Source organism: Rhineura floridana, chromosome 8 (assembly GCF_030035675.1).
Source record: "Rhineura floridana isolate rRhiFlo1 chromosome 8, rRhiFlo1.hap2, whole genome shotgun sequence".
Lineage (NCBI taxonomy): Eukaryota > Metazoa > Chordata > Lepidosauria > Squamata > Rhineuridae > Rhineura > Rhineura floridana.
In genome coordinates, this window is record NC_084487.1 from 53467104 (window position 1) to 53485252 (window position 18149).

Genomic DNA, 18149 nt, shown 5'->3' on the forward strand with positions numbered 1-18149 from the left:
TCGCGATCCATAGTATGTGCAAAGCTCTCCTCCAACACCACATTTCAAATGAGTTGATTTTTCTATTATCCGCTTTTTTCACTGTCTAACTTTCACATCCGTACAGAGATCGGGAATACTATGGTCTGAATGATCCTGACTTTGGTGTTCAGTGATTCCTTTGCATTTGATGATCTATCTATCTATCTATCTATCTATCTATCTATCTATCTATCTATCTATCTATCTATCTATCTATCTATCTATCTATCTATCTATCTATCTATCTATCTATCTATCTATCTATCTATCTATATCTAATAATAATAATAATAATAAAAATTATTTATGAGTCGCCTATCTGGCCGAATTAACGGTCACTCTAGGCGACGTACACTGACATAATAAAATACAATATAAAACCAAAAACCACATTCAGTAATTAAACTAAACAGTATTAAAAGCTAACCCATCCCAGAAATCCCATAGGCCTGCCTGAACAGCCAGGTCTTCAAGGCCCGGTGGAAACTTATCAGGGAGGTGGCATGACGAAGATCAAAAGGAAGGGAATTCCAGAGGGTGGGGGCCACAATCGAAAATGCCCTCTCTCTGGTCCGCACCAGCCTAGCTGTTTTAACTGGTGGGACCGAGAGAAGGTCTTGTGTGGCTGATCTTGTCGGGCGGCATAATTGGTGATGCTGGAGGCGCTCCTTTAGATAAACGACCGAAACCATATAGGGCTTTAAAGGTCAGCACCAACACCTTGAATTGGGCCCGGTAGACAACTGGTAACCAGTGTAGATCTACTAACACCGGAGTGATATGATCACGGCGACGGCTGTTCTTAATCAAACGTGCTGCTGCATTCTGTATCAGCTGTAATTTCTGGACCGTTTTCAAGGGTAACCCCACGTAGAGCGCATTACAGTTGTCTAAGTGGGAGGAGACCAGAGCATGTATCACCCATGGGAGCAGATGGGCAGGAAGGTAGGGTTGCAGCCTCTGTATCAGATGAAGTTGATACCAAGCCGCTCAGCTCACTGCCGAAACCTGAGCCTCCATGGACAGCTGGGAGTCAAGGATGACCCCAAGGCTGCAGACCTGGTCTTTCGGGGCAATTTTACCCCATTAAACACCAGGTCCATATCTCCCAACCTTCTCTTGTCCCCCACGAGCAACACCTCAGTCTTGCCGGGGTTCAGTTTCAGCCTATTCCTTCCCATCCATTCACTTACGGAGTCCAGGCACTTGGACATGGTGTCCACAGCCAATTCTGGTGAGGACTTAAATGAGAGATATAGCTGAGTGTCATCCGCATATTGGTGACACTGCAGCCCAAATCTCCTGATGATGGCCCCTAGCGGCTTTACATAGATGTTGAATAGCATGGGGGAGAGAATAGAGCCCTGTGGCACTCCACAATTGAGAGGCCAAGGGTCTGAAACCTCATCCCCCAATGCCACCCGTTGGTGCCTGTCTGAGAGATAGGAATGGAGCCACCGTAAAACAGTGCCCCCTATTCCCAATCCCTCCAGGCGATCCAAAAGGATACCATGGTTGACAGTATCGAAAGCCGCTGAGAGATCCAGGAGGACTAGGAAAGTATATTCTCCTCTATCCAGCGCCCTCCTCATATCATCCACCAGGGCGACCAAGGCTGTTTCAGTTCCATGTCCAGTCCTGAAGCCCGATTGATTTGATTTATAGCCTGCCCTTCCTCCCAGCAGGAGCCCAGGGCAGCAAACAAAAGCGCTAAAAACATCATAAAAACATCATAAAAACAGACCCCAAAATACACCAAAACAAAACTTTTAAAACATTTTTTAAAGCTTTTAAAACATCTTTACAAAGGGTTAGAAAACATTGTTTTTTTAAAAAAAATATTAAAAAGCAATTCCAACACAGACGCAGACTGGGATAGGTTTCAACTTAAAAGGCTCGTTGAAGAGGAAAGTCTTCAAAAGGCACCGAAAAGATAACAGAGACGATGCCTGCCTAATGTTTAAGGGGAGGGAATTCCACAGGGTAGGTGCCGCCACACTAAAAGTACATTTCCTATGCTGTGCAAAACAGACCTCCTGATAAGATGGTATCTGCAGGAGGCCCTCACCTGCAGATTGCAGTGATCAACTGGGTATATAAGGGGTAAGACGATCTTTCAGGTATCCTGGTTCCAAGCTGTATAGGGCTTTATACACCAAAACTAGAACCTTCAACTTGGCCCGGTAGCAAATGGGCAGCCAGTGCAATTCTTTCAGCAGTGGGGTGACATGTTGGCAAAACCCTGCTCGAGTGAGCAGTCTTGCCGCCACATTGTGCACCAGCTGCACCTTCTGGACCAACCTCAAGGGCAGCCCCACATAGAGTGCATTACAGTAATCCAGTTTGGAGGTTACCAGTGCGTGGACATCAGTGGTCAGGCTATCCCAGTCCAGAAACAGCCGCAGCTATCTTACAAGCTGAAGCTGGTAAAAGGCACTCCTAGCCAGAGGTCACCTGCCCTCTAGTGACAAAGATGGATCCAGGAGAACCCCCAGACTAGGGAACTGCACTTTCAGAGGGAGTACGACCCCATCCAAAGCAGGCAACTGACTCATTATCCGAACTTGGGAACCACCAACCCACAGTGCCTCCGTCTTGCTAGGATTCTGGCTCAGTTTATTGGCCCTCATCCAGCCCACCACAGAGTCCAGGCAGGAGTCAAGGGCTTGCACAGCCTCTCCCGATTCAGATGTTACGGAGAAGCAGAGCTGGGTATCATCAGCATATTGCTGACACCTCACCCCAAAGCTCCTGATGACTGCTCACAAGGGCTTCATATAGATGTTAAACAGCATGGGGGACAAAATGGTACCCTGCTGCACCCCACAGCACAACTACCAGGGGGCTGAAAGACAGTCACCCAATGCTATTCCCTAAGAGCGACCCTGGAGATAGTATCGGAACCACTGTAAAACAGTGCCTCCAATACCCATCTCACCAAATCGGCTCAGAAGGATACCATGGTGAATGGTATCAAAAGCTGCTGAGAGATCAAGTAAGTATAACAGGGTCGCACTCCCCCTGTCCTCCTGATAAAGGTCATCCATCAGGGTGACCAAGGCCAATTCAAGCCCATAACCAGGCCTGAATCCAGACTGGGATGGGTCAAGATAATCTGTTTCATCCAAGAGTACTTGCAATTGCTGTGCCACAACCCTCTCAATCACCTTCCCTAAAATGGGGGTATTTGCAACCGGGCGGTAGTTGTCACAAACCAATAGGTCCAGGGCGGGTTTTTTCAGGAGTGGTCAGATCACCGCCTCTTTCAAGGCGGCTGGAACCGCTTGTGATGTTCCTGCTTATATTGTAAATACGGTAAGTGCTGGTTATATAGAAGACATATGGTAAGTGGAGTGAAAGAGGAGGGGGAGTACATGAGCAGTAGAATGCTGGATGATTGGCTGAGCGTTTGAATGGCTGGGAGTATAAATGGAAGAATGACAGTTGAATCTGGGTGGTGAATTGAGGTGGTGAATTGGGTGGTGAATTGGAGAGGTGGATGGTGTTTGGTGTTGTTGAGAGTGAGTCGGAGTTCTGAGGCAATTAGTAAGAAGTCAAGTACATAACAGAATATAGATGAAACCATACGCTTGTGAAACATTCCTTAAGTAATCTTGTTATTTCTAATACTAAATAAATGTTTCTTGGTTAAACAAAAGCCTGATTCCTTCAGCTGGGAAACACAAACCAGGGGGGATAGCAAGTAACCAAGGCTGAACAGTTGTATCGAGTGGTGGCAGCAGCAGATCGAAGGAAAGTGTATCCAGTCCCACAGAGAAACCCAGGGCTGTATGCTTTAGAGTCAAGAGGTTGCAGGGGGATTTGGGAATTAGCTATATCCATAGACACAAGGTATCGAGATAGCGTGGCAGGGACTAAGACACAGTCTAAAGGTTATAAGAGATACAGAGTGTTGGGTAGTAAGGCCTAGCAGGGGGATCTGTTTGAAATCTGTGCTAGAGCTGTAAATGGCAAGAATAAACCTGACGTTCCTGTTTGTTGGTAGCCACAAAGTGAGAGCCATCACACCACTCCCTCCTGCAATGATGCATTGACCACACCCTGGATCCACTTGGTCAAACCCCCAAGCCAAGAAGGGCAAGGGTCGAGAGGACATGTTGCTGGCCGCATCATTACAAGCACCTTGTCTATGTCATCAGGCTGCATCAAACAAACTATTCCCAAGAAGTTGCAGCAGACATTGCACTGGACACCTCATTGGGGACTACAGTAGATGTGGCATCAAGACTGGTATGGAGGCGAGCAACTTTATCCTCAAAGTGCCTTGCAAACAAATCACAGTGGGCCTCCGAAGAGTCTAAAACTCCATTTCCTGGAGTTGATGTCAACAGACCCTTGACAATATGGAAAAGCTCCACTGGACGGCTGCTTGAGGATGCGATGGAGGCAAAGAAGTTGACCTTCTTCACTGCCCTCACTGAAACAGAGTAGGCACGGTTATGTTTTACTCGTGCCTGTTCAGCTTCACAGGACGCCTTTCGCCACTTGCACTGTAGCAGTCGTCCAGCCTGTTTCATTACCCTTAGCTCATTGATGTACCAAGGTGCAAACTGGGTTCCAGAATGCCAGAGAGGGTGCTCGGGGGCAACCGTGTCAAGAGCCCGACGCACCTCGCTGTTCCACAGCATGACAAGGGCTTCAACAAGGTCACCTGCTCTATCCACAGGGAACTTCCCCAGGGCATTCAGGAATCCTGTGGGTTCCATTAGGCTCCGGGGGGGGGGACCATCTTAATCTGTTCATCACCCCTGCAGGGAAGGATCAGAGTCATAAGTCTAAACTTCACCAGGAAGTGATCTGACCATGACAATGGGGTGACATTTGCCCCCCCATCCCCAGACCACCCCTTCCTCCATCTGGAGCAAAAACCAAGTCGAGGGTATGCCGTGCCCTATGTGTTGGGCCATTGGCAATTTGAGAAAGCCCCGTGGTCGTCATGGAGGCTGCCTCCACATGGACATTGAAATCACCCAGCATTATCGTTCTGGGCTCCTCCAACACCACAGCTGAGATGGCCTCCTCCAGGTCGGTTACAGAAGCTGCCGGGCAGCAGGGTGGACGGTACACCAGCAGCAACCCTAGTTTACTATTTCCTCGGCCCAACACCGGATCCAGGTCCTCAAAGCCAACGCCAAGACAGAGTGGTTTACTGGTGACAGAGATGAGAGTTTTGTAGACCACAGCAACTCCTCTCCCCCCCCCCCCGTCCCTGCAGCCTGTGCTGGTGTTGCACCAAGTATCCAGGTGGGCAAAGCTGGGTCAGATCAACTCCTCCCAGCTCACCCAGCCAGGTCTCAGTAATGCACACCAAATCAGCCCCTTCATCCACAATCAAATAATGGGCGAGAGTGGACTTATTGTGTACCAATCTGGAGTTAAAGAACATACACAGGCCAGTGGGCACAGCAGATGAGTAACAAGGAACCCATCCATGAGAGGAGTGGCAGCAAGGAACAAGGTGCAAATAGCCTTGCCCTCATCTTCTATGGTAATTCACCACCTCCCCATGGCTATACTTCCCTCTACCCATGATCACTGAAATTGGGGTGGCATCACCCATGTTCCTCTGTACTAAGACTCCTAAACACCTAATATGGACCCAACATGAGCCCACCAACAAAACCTATCAGAGCCAATTATTCCAGTAGGCCTCTGTGAGAATTGGGAGCAGTCATACCCATTCAAACTTTTCCACACAGGGCTCATCTACTCCTCCTCCTGTCTCACACCCAGGGAGGGCCAGCCTTCTGCCAGTTCCAGACTCTCACTCTGAAGGCATCTGGCGACTTTCTCCTATCACTCAGTTCATTGCACAGGCTCTCACCCTGTGCAGGAACTACACATGCACCACACGCCCTCCCCACCACCAATCTCCTCTAGATTAGTTTAACAGGAAAGAAATTAAAAAGAGAAAGGTAATAAAAGGGGAGTAGCACCCTTGCCCTCCAGACTCCCCAAGGGACAATCCCCTTTGATGTTGCCCCTTTGGTGGCAACCCCGGCGGCGGCAGACCGGCTGCCCAAGGGCAGCTGGGCCTTTATGCCTCCTGGCCCAGCCAACAGCTGATGCAAGAGGCTGCAAGATTGACTGCAGCCTCTCTCTGGGACCAGGGTCAGGCAGGGGGTCCCAGTCCTTGCAGCACTTACCAGGGACTTCAGCTGTCTCAAGGGACAGCAACCCAAAGGAGCAAGTTGCAAGCACCTAAATGCTCAGGCACTCACTCCCAGGGCAGGTCTTCTTCAGTCCCCTAGTGCTGCAGCTGTTTCCTTTTCTAGTCCTTATAGCTGCCCTCCCCAGTCCTAGCCTTCTAATTTCTTGACTATTATTTCCATTTTGGTTAATGACTGTGCCAAGGTATTGATAATCCTTGACAAGTTCAATATCCTCATTGTCAATTTTAAAGTTACATATGTCTTCTGTTGTCATAACTTTAGTCTTTTTGACATTCAACTGTAGTCCTGCTTTTAAGGTTGCAATTGTCACACAGTCTTTCTTCCAGTGCCACTTCCTGTAGTTTAGAAAGCAATACCATGCCCTCTTCAACAGACCATACTGGCGTGTTTCCAACATGCTGGAATGTAATAATTATTTAATTATTATTATTTATTAAATTTATTAGTTGCCCATCTGGCTGGTTGTCCAGCCACTCTGGGCGACGTACAAGATAAAAAAAAATACATTAAAACGTTAAAATTTAAAACCATAACAGTAAAAACCTAACCCACCCCAAAAGCCTGCCTGAAGAGCCAGGTCTTCAAGGCCCGGCGGAAGCTCATCATAGAAGGGGCATGGCGGAGGTCATTTGGGAGAGAGTTCCACAGGGTGGGGGCCACTATTGAAAAAGCCCTCTCTAGTCCTCACCAGTCTAGCTCTTTTAACCGGTGGGATCGAGAGAAGGTCTTCTGAGGCTGATCTTGTTGAGCGGCATCCCTGACGATGCTGGAGGCGCTCCTTCAGATAGACTGGGCTAAAACCGTATAGGGTTTTAAAGGTCAAAACCAACACCTTGAATTGGGCCCGGTAAACAACCGGTAGCCAGTGCAACTCCTTCAGCACTGGAGTAATGTGATCTTGCCGGTGGCTGCCTTTAATCAGACGAGCCGCCGCATTCTGTACCAGTTGCAGCTTCCGGACCGTTTTCAAGGGTAACCCCACGTAGAGCGCATTACAGTAGTCTAGGCAAGAGGTGACCAGGGTATGTACCACCGGTGGAAGCAGATGGTTGGGAAGGTAGGGGCGCAGCCTCCGTATCAGATGGAGTTGATACAGCGCCGTCCGGCTCACAGCCGAGACTTGAGCCTCCATGGACAGCTGGGAGTCAAGAATGACCCCCAGGCTGCAGACCTGGTCTTTCAGGGGCAAACGTACCCCATTGAGCACCAGGTCCACATCCCCCAGCCTTCCCTTGTCTCCCACAAACAGTACCTCGGTTTTGTCAGGGTTCAGCTTCAGCTTATTCCTTCCCATCCAGCCACTCACCGACTCCAGGCACTTGGACAGGGTTTCTACAGCCAACCTCGGTGAAGATTTAAATGATAGAGCTGCGTGTCATCTGCATACTGATGACATTGCAGCCCAAATCCCCTGATGATTGCCCCCAGCGGCTTTATATAGATGTTGAACAGCATCGGGGAGAGGATGGAACCCTGTGGCACCCCACAAGTGAGAGGCCAAGGATCCGGGACCTCATCCTCCAATGCCACTCTTTGGTACCTACCAGAGAGGAAGGAATGGAACCACTGCAATACAGTGCCCCCCATGCCTAACCTCTTCAGGCGGTCCAGGAGGATAACGTGGTCAACGGTATCGAAAGCCGCTGAGAGATCAAGGACAAGGAAGGTGCATTTGCCCCTATCCCACGCCCTCCTCATATCATCTACCAAGGCGACCAAGGCTGTTTCAGTCCCATGTCCAGGCCTGAAGCCCGATTGAAATGGATCCAGATAATAACAAATAACATTTGTTGTGCACTGTGAAGAACTGATAGACTAATATGTAAGACCATCCACATCACATGTTAATTACGCTTCCACACTTGGAAAAACCAAATGTCAAGCACCAGCAACATGGATTTAAGTTTTGTTTAAGACCCCTCAAGAAGGGCATTTACAAATGCATAATTTAACAAAATTACCTAGCATTAATAACATGCAGAGCCTCTCATCCCTTGATCCATCTCCAGGTAACATAACATAATCCCTAACATCTTCTCTTCCCTTCTCTCCCCCCCCCAACTTTCCCATTTCCTACTGCCACAAAAAATAAACCCAGCTTATTTAGCTCCACCCCAGTGGGATAGAAGCAAAACATAACTATGCTTGGCAAGGTTTTTCAAGGCATGACCTCTCTTTCGTCTAGCAAGCAGTCACTGCACTTCTTTCTATGGCTGATAGAGCAAGCTATGTGGCACAATGCTTTTTTGTCTGGTATTGGCAGCAGTGGTTTTAATGGCTGGTGGGCTCCTTGATTGTTCAGCAGCAAAACAGGGCAATGGGTACAGGAAAATGTTGATGTAAACAGGACTGCATGATTTACATACTGGAAAGTCGGTAATTTAGAAATTAATTCAGTGTTTGAAGACCTCCAACCTGCGATCTCTTAGCTGGCTGCCATTTAATAAGACAAACTTCACTACAAGGTAATATCAGACCAACTGGCACAGGATGATCTGCTTCTTTAAATAATGTTACATTCTTTAAATGTTACACCACACACAAAAGTCCAGAAGGAACAAATCAGTGCTTCCACCATTGGACATACTAAATTGAATCTTGCATGGTTGCAGTTGAGATTTTGCTATCTTGAACAATTTTCACTATAGGCTTCTGATTAGCCAGATGTTGCTAGATTACAGCTGCTATCATTCCTGATTATTGGTCATGCTGATCTGGAGGACCATATTTTAAATAATAATTATTAACTTTAATACTTGTGACAGCTGGTCTGTTATATGCCAAGTAATATTGCTACTATTATAAAAGTGTTGCTACCTAAAAGGATGTTATAAAAGGGTATAATAAATTATCGGCAAATGTGGCAATTCTGCAGCAGGTTCCTACCGCTTACACACTTAATCAAAATGTGTACATGCACACACATGTAACTGCACATCTTTTACTTTAATCTTGAAAACTTCATGAGGAAAGCGTGACAAGATTCCTAGCAGTGGTCAAACAGAAATGTCAGAACTGCCTTTGTTATGGCAAGCACCAAGGTTGCCTTAGCACTTTAGCTTGTAAAAAGCATTTTAAAGTGCCATCTAGTTCCACTGTTCTGTCATGGCATGGAGACCAAGTATTAACAAATTGATTAGGAACTTTTAGATCATACAGTAGAATTCATTAAGTGCTTAAGTCCCAACCATATTTTTTTCAATACTTAAAAATGACAAAATATTGCCAACCGTTTAGCTGCCAAACATGACCCTATTCAAGAATATACAGATTTGAATCAATGATAAAAGACCAAACACAGAATTTATTAAATAAATTATACTGTATTATGAATATTGACATAACAAGTAACACATCAATCCAAATGGGAAAGGGATCTGGGGCACGAAATATCTATAGCTACTCTGAAATGGAAATGGCAACATGCTGTGCAACAAACTATAAGCATTGTGCCTTGAAAGAAAACTTTTAGTTCATTTTTCACTAATACTTGTGTAGTTGCTTCTTGTGTATGTTAAGTTACATCTAATCACGACTAAACTAATTCTTCCAAACTAAAGAAATTATTTATATATCCATATAGTTGCTAAGCTGCTCCATTGCCATAATAATGTGCCTATTTTGCTGAGCAATTCCCCAATCAAGTATTATTTGTGTATATTTTGAAAATGTGTGTAATAAACATTGCAATAAACATTCTCCCCATTTTAAGACATGAGTGAGTATAAGCTGCTGGATAAATCTGCCATGACATCCCATTGACATTGTCCACCATGCCCTAATCCTCAATAAATTGTGAAATTGCTTTCAACTAATTAAGACCTCAAGCACAAGTAAAAGACAAACTAAAAGCACTTCAGAATGTTTTAGTTCAAAAAATGTTTAGAGGAAAGCAGTTTGAGAGAAATTGGAAGAACATTTCCTAAAACAACCTACAAGGCAAGTGACAATTGCACACCTACAGGTATTACTTGAAAAGCATTTATATAAGTGACATGACATAAATTATTTCATTGAATTTTTCAGAATATATGGAGTACAGGAACTTATCTTTAAGAGTCAGACCACGGGTCCATCTAGCTCAATATTAACACTGCCTGGCAGTGACTTTCCATTTTCTGTCATTCCGTTATATCTCTAACTCGAAATGCTAGGGATTGAACCTGGAACCTTGTTCATGTAAAGCATGTGCTCTACCACTGACCTATGGGTCTTCCCCAATATGGTCAAATGCTTATTTCTACAAGCGTTCAACCTGGTTTTGCTTTTAGAAAGTCTACTAGTACCACACTTTTCAAATATGCCAAATTATTCAGTTTAAACAAATCTTTTAGTTTATTTCCAACCTATACTAATGTGATTTAACAATTTTTTAAAAAATGACAAATATACTAGTAGTCATTGATTCATTCAGCATTCCTATATGAACGACTATCATTTAAGAAGCACATTTGTTTTTAAAGTATTTAGGATAAAGTCAGGTGTAGCTAGGCTACTTAAACCCCACTGAAGTCTGAACACAGACAGAGTTAGGTACACTAAAGCCCTTCAAACCTTAGAACTTAAAAGTGTGCTCAAGTGTGCAAACCTATGGTCCCTGGGAGGGTGTTCCAGGTGAAAGAGGATATAGTGGATCTCCCTCTCTGCAGCCAGAAAGGGAGGTCTGCCCTCAGATGCTTTTCCATAGAAGTGGCAGAAGAAAGATCTGCCAGAACACTGAAGGCAAAAAGGAGATGCTTTGTATCCACTGGATCCAAAGCCCTCCACCCTTTCCCAGACATGCCCCGGGAATGGGGAGGAGAGTACTCCTACAGCTGGTGTACCAATTTCTACTCCCATTGGAATCATTGGATTGCTCCATGAATGTGCCTAACTCTGTATAGCATGAGGATGTTATATAGTAAGAAAACTATATTTTAAGACAGAAGAGTCTAAAGTTAATATTTGATTGTATTAATATTAATTTTTGATGAGACTGAAACGTTAAAAATAAGTTTATTGCAATTTTGTATAGAATATGCAGTAATATCAAGATCCTGTATGTGCTGCAAATCGATACATTCACATTTGTAATAATCCACACTTAAAATTAATTGAAGTTATTTGATTGGAAAATGCAATTGAGAACAATTTATGGCAGGCTAGAATTGATGCATTCATGAGTAGCACTTTTTAACACCTTGGTTGATGCATAATATGAAACATAACAAATATCCTTTCAATATTATAAGAATGAAATGTTTTGGAATATGAACATCCACAATAATTCAAACAAAATACCATTGGAAAAAAATGTAATCTAGATATGACATTCGAGTTACCTATGTAAAAATAGAGGCTTTGCTTGAGAACATAACCCTTTGTAATAAGACTAGAAATTTATGTCTGCAGTTAATGATTTAACATTGTAATTATTCGGTAAAAAAGTAGTTCAGCCTATTTGATGAACATTTTATTTCACACATTTTTACTAATAAATAAGTTTTCCTCTAAAAACACCTAGTGCCAATTAGATCACTTATATAGGATTAAGCACTAAAGTAGAGAACTATGATTAAAAATAGGGAATAAACTGAGTTACTACAATTAAAACTAAGACAGATGCAGACATGTGTACAATAGGTTTACATTTATTTATTAAAATGTTACAGTATTCTACAGAAAAAAGTTGGATTTTCCATTAAAACTACAATACACTAAATTTAGCTGCACAGTTTCAGCAAAATGCATTCAAAAATGCATTTCCCTTTATCATCTTAGCACTTCCCACCCCTAGAAACAATAGGCAATGTAGAGAAATTTTCAGTACATTATCTTTTTAGTATGAAGTAAAAACATTTAAACACATCTTCACATTCTACTATCACTTTTGCCCTTCTGAGCTTGCAAAAACAAATATACAATCGCAAATGAACGTAATGATGTCCACATTAAAAAAATAAATCCTACAAGAAATTCCAGAGAGATCTAAAAATATTAATTATGGCACAAAGTGATCTCCTAATTCTGAAAAAAGTTAGCGATGTCCACTTATACAGTCTTGTTTATTTCATTTTTCAATTTCTGATGCGGCTATTATCTGTATGCAATCGCTGAATAGATGAGGAAGGATGAAAACATCTCTACAGTAAAATAGGAGACCAAGTTGTGTGTGCCATACAAACAAACACTCAATCTGTTGTTTTCTCAGAGTTACTACTAGGAACTTGGGAGAATGGGTTTCCTTGGTTGGTTTCCATAGACTGATAGACCAAAAATAAGAAGACTGAAACAAGAACAAAGAGCAGGATTTTTATCCACATAGGAATGGAGCGTTTTTTAATTGCTGGTTTCTCTGGGTTGAGATCTGCTGAGGCAACATATTTGGGGATATATTTTGATGAATAGGTTTCCTCCAGTCGGAAGTTACTTAGCTCTATAGGTCGACCAGCAGCTCCCTTGATTGGTCTGCGGCAGCTGGCACTGTTAATTAATGAGAATTACATTTTTATTTAAGGCTAACATAGACTTCATTTTAAAAAGGCAACTGGAAGGGGGTGAGATAGGCATTTAATGCTCTTATAAAGTTATAGAAAGTTTCATTGAAGACAGGCAAGTGTTTTGCCTCACTGAAATTAGCTCAGTAAAATCTTATGAACATACCTGATCCAGGCAGATAAGGGAAAGATATTTAATGTTTCATATTAGATACTTAAATGAATCTTAATATTATAAGCCATCTTCAGATCAACCCATTCAAAAGGTATTCTTTTTGGATAGACAAGAAGTGTTCGCAACATTTAATACTGTAGCTAAAAAGCCAAATTCCTCTTTGTTTCAGGTATAAGTTGTAATGGCCAGCACAGAAGCAAGGCAGTGGGAAGCTCAGTGTAGGCGCAGCTTCAGATTGTTTCTGCTGCAGCACTGCACCATGTCGTGCTCCCCGCTACCTTGCCCCTCTTCCTCTCAGTAACTGGCAGAGACATGCAATGTTGGAAAGAACAAAGCAGCCCCACTGTGCAGCCCTGCCATCCGCTACTGAGTAGTGGTATATTATTTTTATAGAGACGCTTCTATAGTAAACAACTTTAGGCTAAGATACTCTGCACAAAAACTTACACAATAAGAATGTAAACCATCTTCAGAAGTTTTTACAAGCAGGTTCAAGACTTAACACTAAGTAAAAGATCAAGACAAGTTGGGTAAACCTGAGCAACTGGGTTGCTGGCCCATCTTGGCTATGTAAACCAGGTACTTCCATCTTTTAAAATTAAAGTCTATGGCATTTTTCATTCTCGGGACCTATGCTGAATAATACAGCCATTTCTTAGTAGTGTTAAGATTTTATAGCTAAGGGAAGTAAAGAAACTGAGGATCTTGATTGTCTGCCAAGCCAAGTGTATAATATCTGTGTGAGAGACAAGGTGAAAAACAACTATCTGTACTGTGCACCCTATTACTAAAATGTCCCTCCTAATCCTGTTGCACCACACTGTTGAATCAGATACTCTTTCTAGTGTTATATCTTGCTTAACAGGCAATAAGCTCAATATATTGACTGAAACGGATTATACTAGCAACTGAACTATGAAGACTGCTCCTACAACGGCTCTTGATCTAGATGTTTCAAAACAATGAGCCAATCCTAGAACAAAAGGTTCATGCTTCTGTAGTAACAAGTACCTCAACGCACAAGCTGCTTATAAAAAAATTAAATGATAAACAGCTTTGAAAGAAGTCGAGCCACTGAAAACCAAGCTTTCTAGTTATTACTGAACAGCATAGAAAAACTTGGAAACTTACTTTTTGCATCTTTTTTTAAAACTTAACATTACTATTAAGACTAGCTTCCAAAAATATTAATTATAACAGATCCAAGTGCATAAAGTTGAGCTACCGAAGCCTAGTGGCCTAAGAGCACTATAGCCTGAAAAGACAGTCACTGCATGTTTCAAAGCACAATTACATCCAAAGTACCTAATTCCTGTAGGTGTTGATACTTCATAAGGGAACATTTCTTTAAGAATATCTCTTTCTACTCTTCTTTCCTCTGTAGAAGTTTTCTCCATCACCTATAAGAAGTGAGGCAAAGGAAGAATGATAGTTTTTATAGATTACACAAGAAAGCTGTACTGTACTAGAAAAAGAGAGGATGTGTGTGTCATTGTGTGATTTGGAAAAGAATTTGGTGAATCAAGTAAAATTTAAGAAAATTCTTTCATGGAGTTTAGCTGTTGATTAAAATTTGGTTACTTTGATCTGTTTGGCTCAATTTGTGTCCATGAATCTTCAGTACCATCCTTTTGTTCTTGTTCTTTCAATATGCAGTACGGTGTTATGGTACAAAGGCTACCTTGATAGATGAAGACTTAAAAGGCACTGTCACTACTTCTGCCCTAACTGAATTAATCATAGTGAATATGAGGAATATTTATTTATTAATTACATTTTTACGCTACCTTTTCCTCAAAGGAGCTCAAGGTGGTGTACATGGTTCTCCCCTCCTCACAGCAACCCTGTGAGGTACATTAGGCTGAGAGACAATGACTGGCCCAAGGTCGCCCAGTGAGCTTCATGGCTGAGCAGAGATTTGAACCCAGGTCTTAGCCCAACAATCTAACCATCAGACCACACTGGCAAAATTACTGATAAATAATTTTATACAGATTTCCCATTTCCTCTTTATGGAAAGTGAAAAATGCTTTCAGAATATCATTTTAAAGCAGTGAACACTTTGCAAATTCTCCTATTTGTTAGCAAGGTAATAGATGGCACATAAAGCAGCTTTTAATAAAAAGATACACAATAGGGATGCACAGAAGATAACTATATTATATCTGTTCTGCTGACTTGATTATATGAATTGAGGTCAAAAATTCACATTTGATATGGTTAGTAAGAGTTAGGTAATGAATTCTTAAGCTCTTAGGTATCCTTAAATTCCTGTTTGCCCCAAATATGCAAAAACAGCACCCAGAAACACTATCATCTGAAACAAGGAAATAGTTCAAAGGTAGTTAGCACAACAACTCCATGGATTATATATTTATATGTGTGTGTGTGTATATGAGATCTATCCATCCACACACATGTATACACAGTGCCTTGCAAAAGTAATCAGACCCCTGACCAATGCACTCCTATTACTGAATTACAAATGGTACATTGTACTTTCATTCTGTATGATATTTCATTTTGAAACACTGAAACTCAAAATCAATTATTGTAAGGTGACATTGGTTTTATGTTGGGAAATGTTTGTAAGAAACATAGAAAACTGAAACATGTTGCTTGCATAAGTATTCAACCCCTGTGCTGTGGAAGCTCCCAGTTTACACAGATGAAAGAAATTGCCCTGTCGATGACAAAATTACCTTACCACTGACCTCCACCTGTGAACCATTCAAGTTGCTGTCACATTGTCAGGATAAAAACCCCACTGTTGAAGGATCATTGGCTATGGATCTGAAGGAAAATGAAGACCAAAGAGCATTCTACAGAAGTGAGAGACAATGTAATACAAATGCATAGATCAGGAAAAGGGTCCAAAATAATATCCAAGTGTTTGGATATCCCAGTGAGCACAGCTGGATCAATCAGGAAGTGGAAGCTGCATCACACCACCCAGGTACTGCTAAGACAAGGCTGCCCCTCAAAACAAGAAGGAGACTTGTGAGAGAAGCCACAGAGATGCCAACAATCACTTTGAAGGAGCTACAGAGTTCAGTGGCTGCGAGTGGAGTAATGGTGCACCAGTCAACCATAACAAGAATTCTGCATAACACTGACCAGTATGGGAGGGTGGCAGGAAAGAAGCCGTTACTCAAAACGTACCATCTGAAAGCACGTCTGGAGTTTGCCAGAAAGCATGAGAGTGCCCCAGCTGCGCTGTGGGACAAGGTTTTGTGGTCAGATGAGACCAAGATAGAGCTTTTTGGCCAAAACTCAAAGCTCTATGTGTGATGTAAACCTAACATTGCCCATGCCTCAAGACACACCATCCCTACAGTGAAGTATGGTGGTGGCAGTATCATGCTGTTGGGATGCTTCTCATCAGCAGGGACTGGGCATCTTCTTAAAATTGAAGGAAGAATGGATGGAGCAAAATAAAGGGAAATACTGCAAGAGAACCTACTTCAGTCCACGAAAAGACTGAGGCTTGGGAGGAGATTCACTTTTCAGCACGACAGTGATCCCAAGCACAACGCCAAAGCAACATTGGAGTGGCTCAAGAACAAAAAGATGAATGTCCTGCAGTGGCCCAGTCAAAGTCCTGATCTCAATCCCATTGAGAATCTGTTGCGCTCTTTGAAAATTACGGCCCACAAGCAACATCCAGCCAACCTGAACGACCTGGAGTGAATGTGCCAGGAAGAATGGGCCAAAATCTCTCCGACACTGTGTGCAAAGCTGGTACATACCTACCCCAAACGACTTAATGCTGTTATTGCAGCAAAAAGTGGCTCTACCAAATATTAATGTGTGAGAGTTGAATAGTTATGCAGGCAATATGTTTCAGTTTTTTAATGTTTCGTACAAACATTTCCCAACATAAAACCAATGTCACCTTACAATGATTGATTTTGAGTGTCAGTGTTTCAAAATAAAATTTCATACAGAACAAAATTACAATGTACCATTAGTAATTCAGTAATATGAGAGCACTGGTCAGGTGTCTGATTAGTTTTGCAAGCCACTGTATATATATGAGAAAGTACACCCTCCTCCCCTTTCTATTCAACAATCTAGTTTAATTGATTTACTTCAGCTGACATCAATGGTTTCTTTGGTGTTCTTCTGGGCAACTCTGAGAAGTCACTGATTGACAGTATAGGATCTGCATGCTTGACATTTCCAGGCACCCTATTGACAACCTGCTGAAATTCAAATTGTTCAGTCTCAGAATTAACAAAAGAAACAGCAATAAAAAAATCTTAACCAAGCCAGGTAGCTTTACATACAAGAAGCTAACCCTCAGAATGTGAGTGTAGTGATTTAAAATAAAATTGTGCATTCCAGATAGATTAATTATAAGGAAAGCAGTTAATTGACTCTTTACAGGCACCAACCCCATGTACTTAAGCAAAAGCAATTTCTGGCACATGTGGGAAGAGCAGCTTTCAAAGGGGTTATATCCAACATCATTTGAGCAGACTTACACAAATGAGATATCCCTTTCCTCTGTTCTACTCTTCTGCCCACTATGCCTCCTCAAATCTGTTCTGGTGGGTCCCCCAACCCTCTGGAACAGATCTGAGGTCGTGTTAAGACATGCAGGGGAGGGAAAATCCATTCCACAAACATTAATTCTGCTGATGGACAGATACAGTTGAATATCAGCCAAAAACAAAATCTAGCTCAATATTGCTTGTACTGCTTTTACTTGTTTAGTTTGCATGAGACTTAGGGGCAACAGCACTTTTTTTTTTAAAAGAGAGCCCCATTTTCCCATTCTTCAAGTAGTGTTTTTCCAGGAGGAGAAAGATTATAGAATACCATCTCTTGCAAATTCAATATATTTACTGGGGTCTTGTTGCTTGAAGCCACTACAGTATCAGCTATAGGAGTACTCTTTGATATTACTGCATCATGTACAGGTAACGGTACTGCAGTTTCAACCTGTTTGTTTAAGAAACAAAAACAAAAAATAAGTGTACATTGTCACTAAGGTCCTGAGAAGGAGAATAAAAGTCTAGATTTCAAATTAGCCTTGCATCACCCTTTTCCTTGGTGTTCTTCTTGAAACTCTTGCAGATTCCCTAGAAACTGCCTGCAGAAGTCCACTTTTTGAAGATCCACTTCTCCAGAATGTCTCAGTAACTCCATCCTGAGAATAATTCTATTTAAGCATCAAAGATGTTAGCAAGCATATGGGTACTACATACTTTAACCAAATGACCGCCACCTAATGCCACAGTCCCTTGCATGCAAGTTACAGAGAAACATTTAGATGCC

General features: G+C 42.4%; 1 protein-coding gene across 5 annotated transcripts in view; it reads right to left on the bottom strand.

Moving 5' to 3' along the window:
- Positions 1-11829: 11829 nt before the first annotated feature.
- TMPO (thymopoietin) overlaps positions 11830-18149 on the bottom strand; it is a 47981-nt gene continuing 41661 nt past the window's right edge. For 2 of the 5 annotated variants that reach the window (XM_061639513.1, XM_061639515.1), the window contains exons 5-9: positions 17914-18033; positions 17718-17813; positions 16958-17071; positions 14172-14266; positions 11830-12677 (exon numbers count right to left, since the gene is read on the bottom strand). In XM_061639513.1, the coding sequence (XP_061495497.1) occupies positions 12386-12677; positions 14172-14266; positions 16958-17071; positions 17718-17813; positions 17914-18033 (717 nt within the window). In that variant the 3' untranslated portion in view covers positions 11830-12385. The remainder of the gene's footprint in view (positions 12678-14171; positions 14267-16957; positions 17072-17717; positions 17814-17913; positions 18034-18149) is intronic. The other 3 variants (XM_061639514.1, XM_061639517.1, XM_061639516.1) reach the window with 3 other exon arrangements.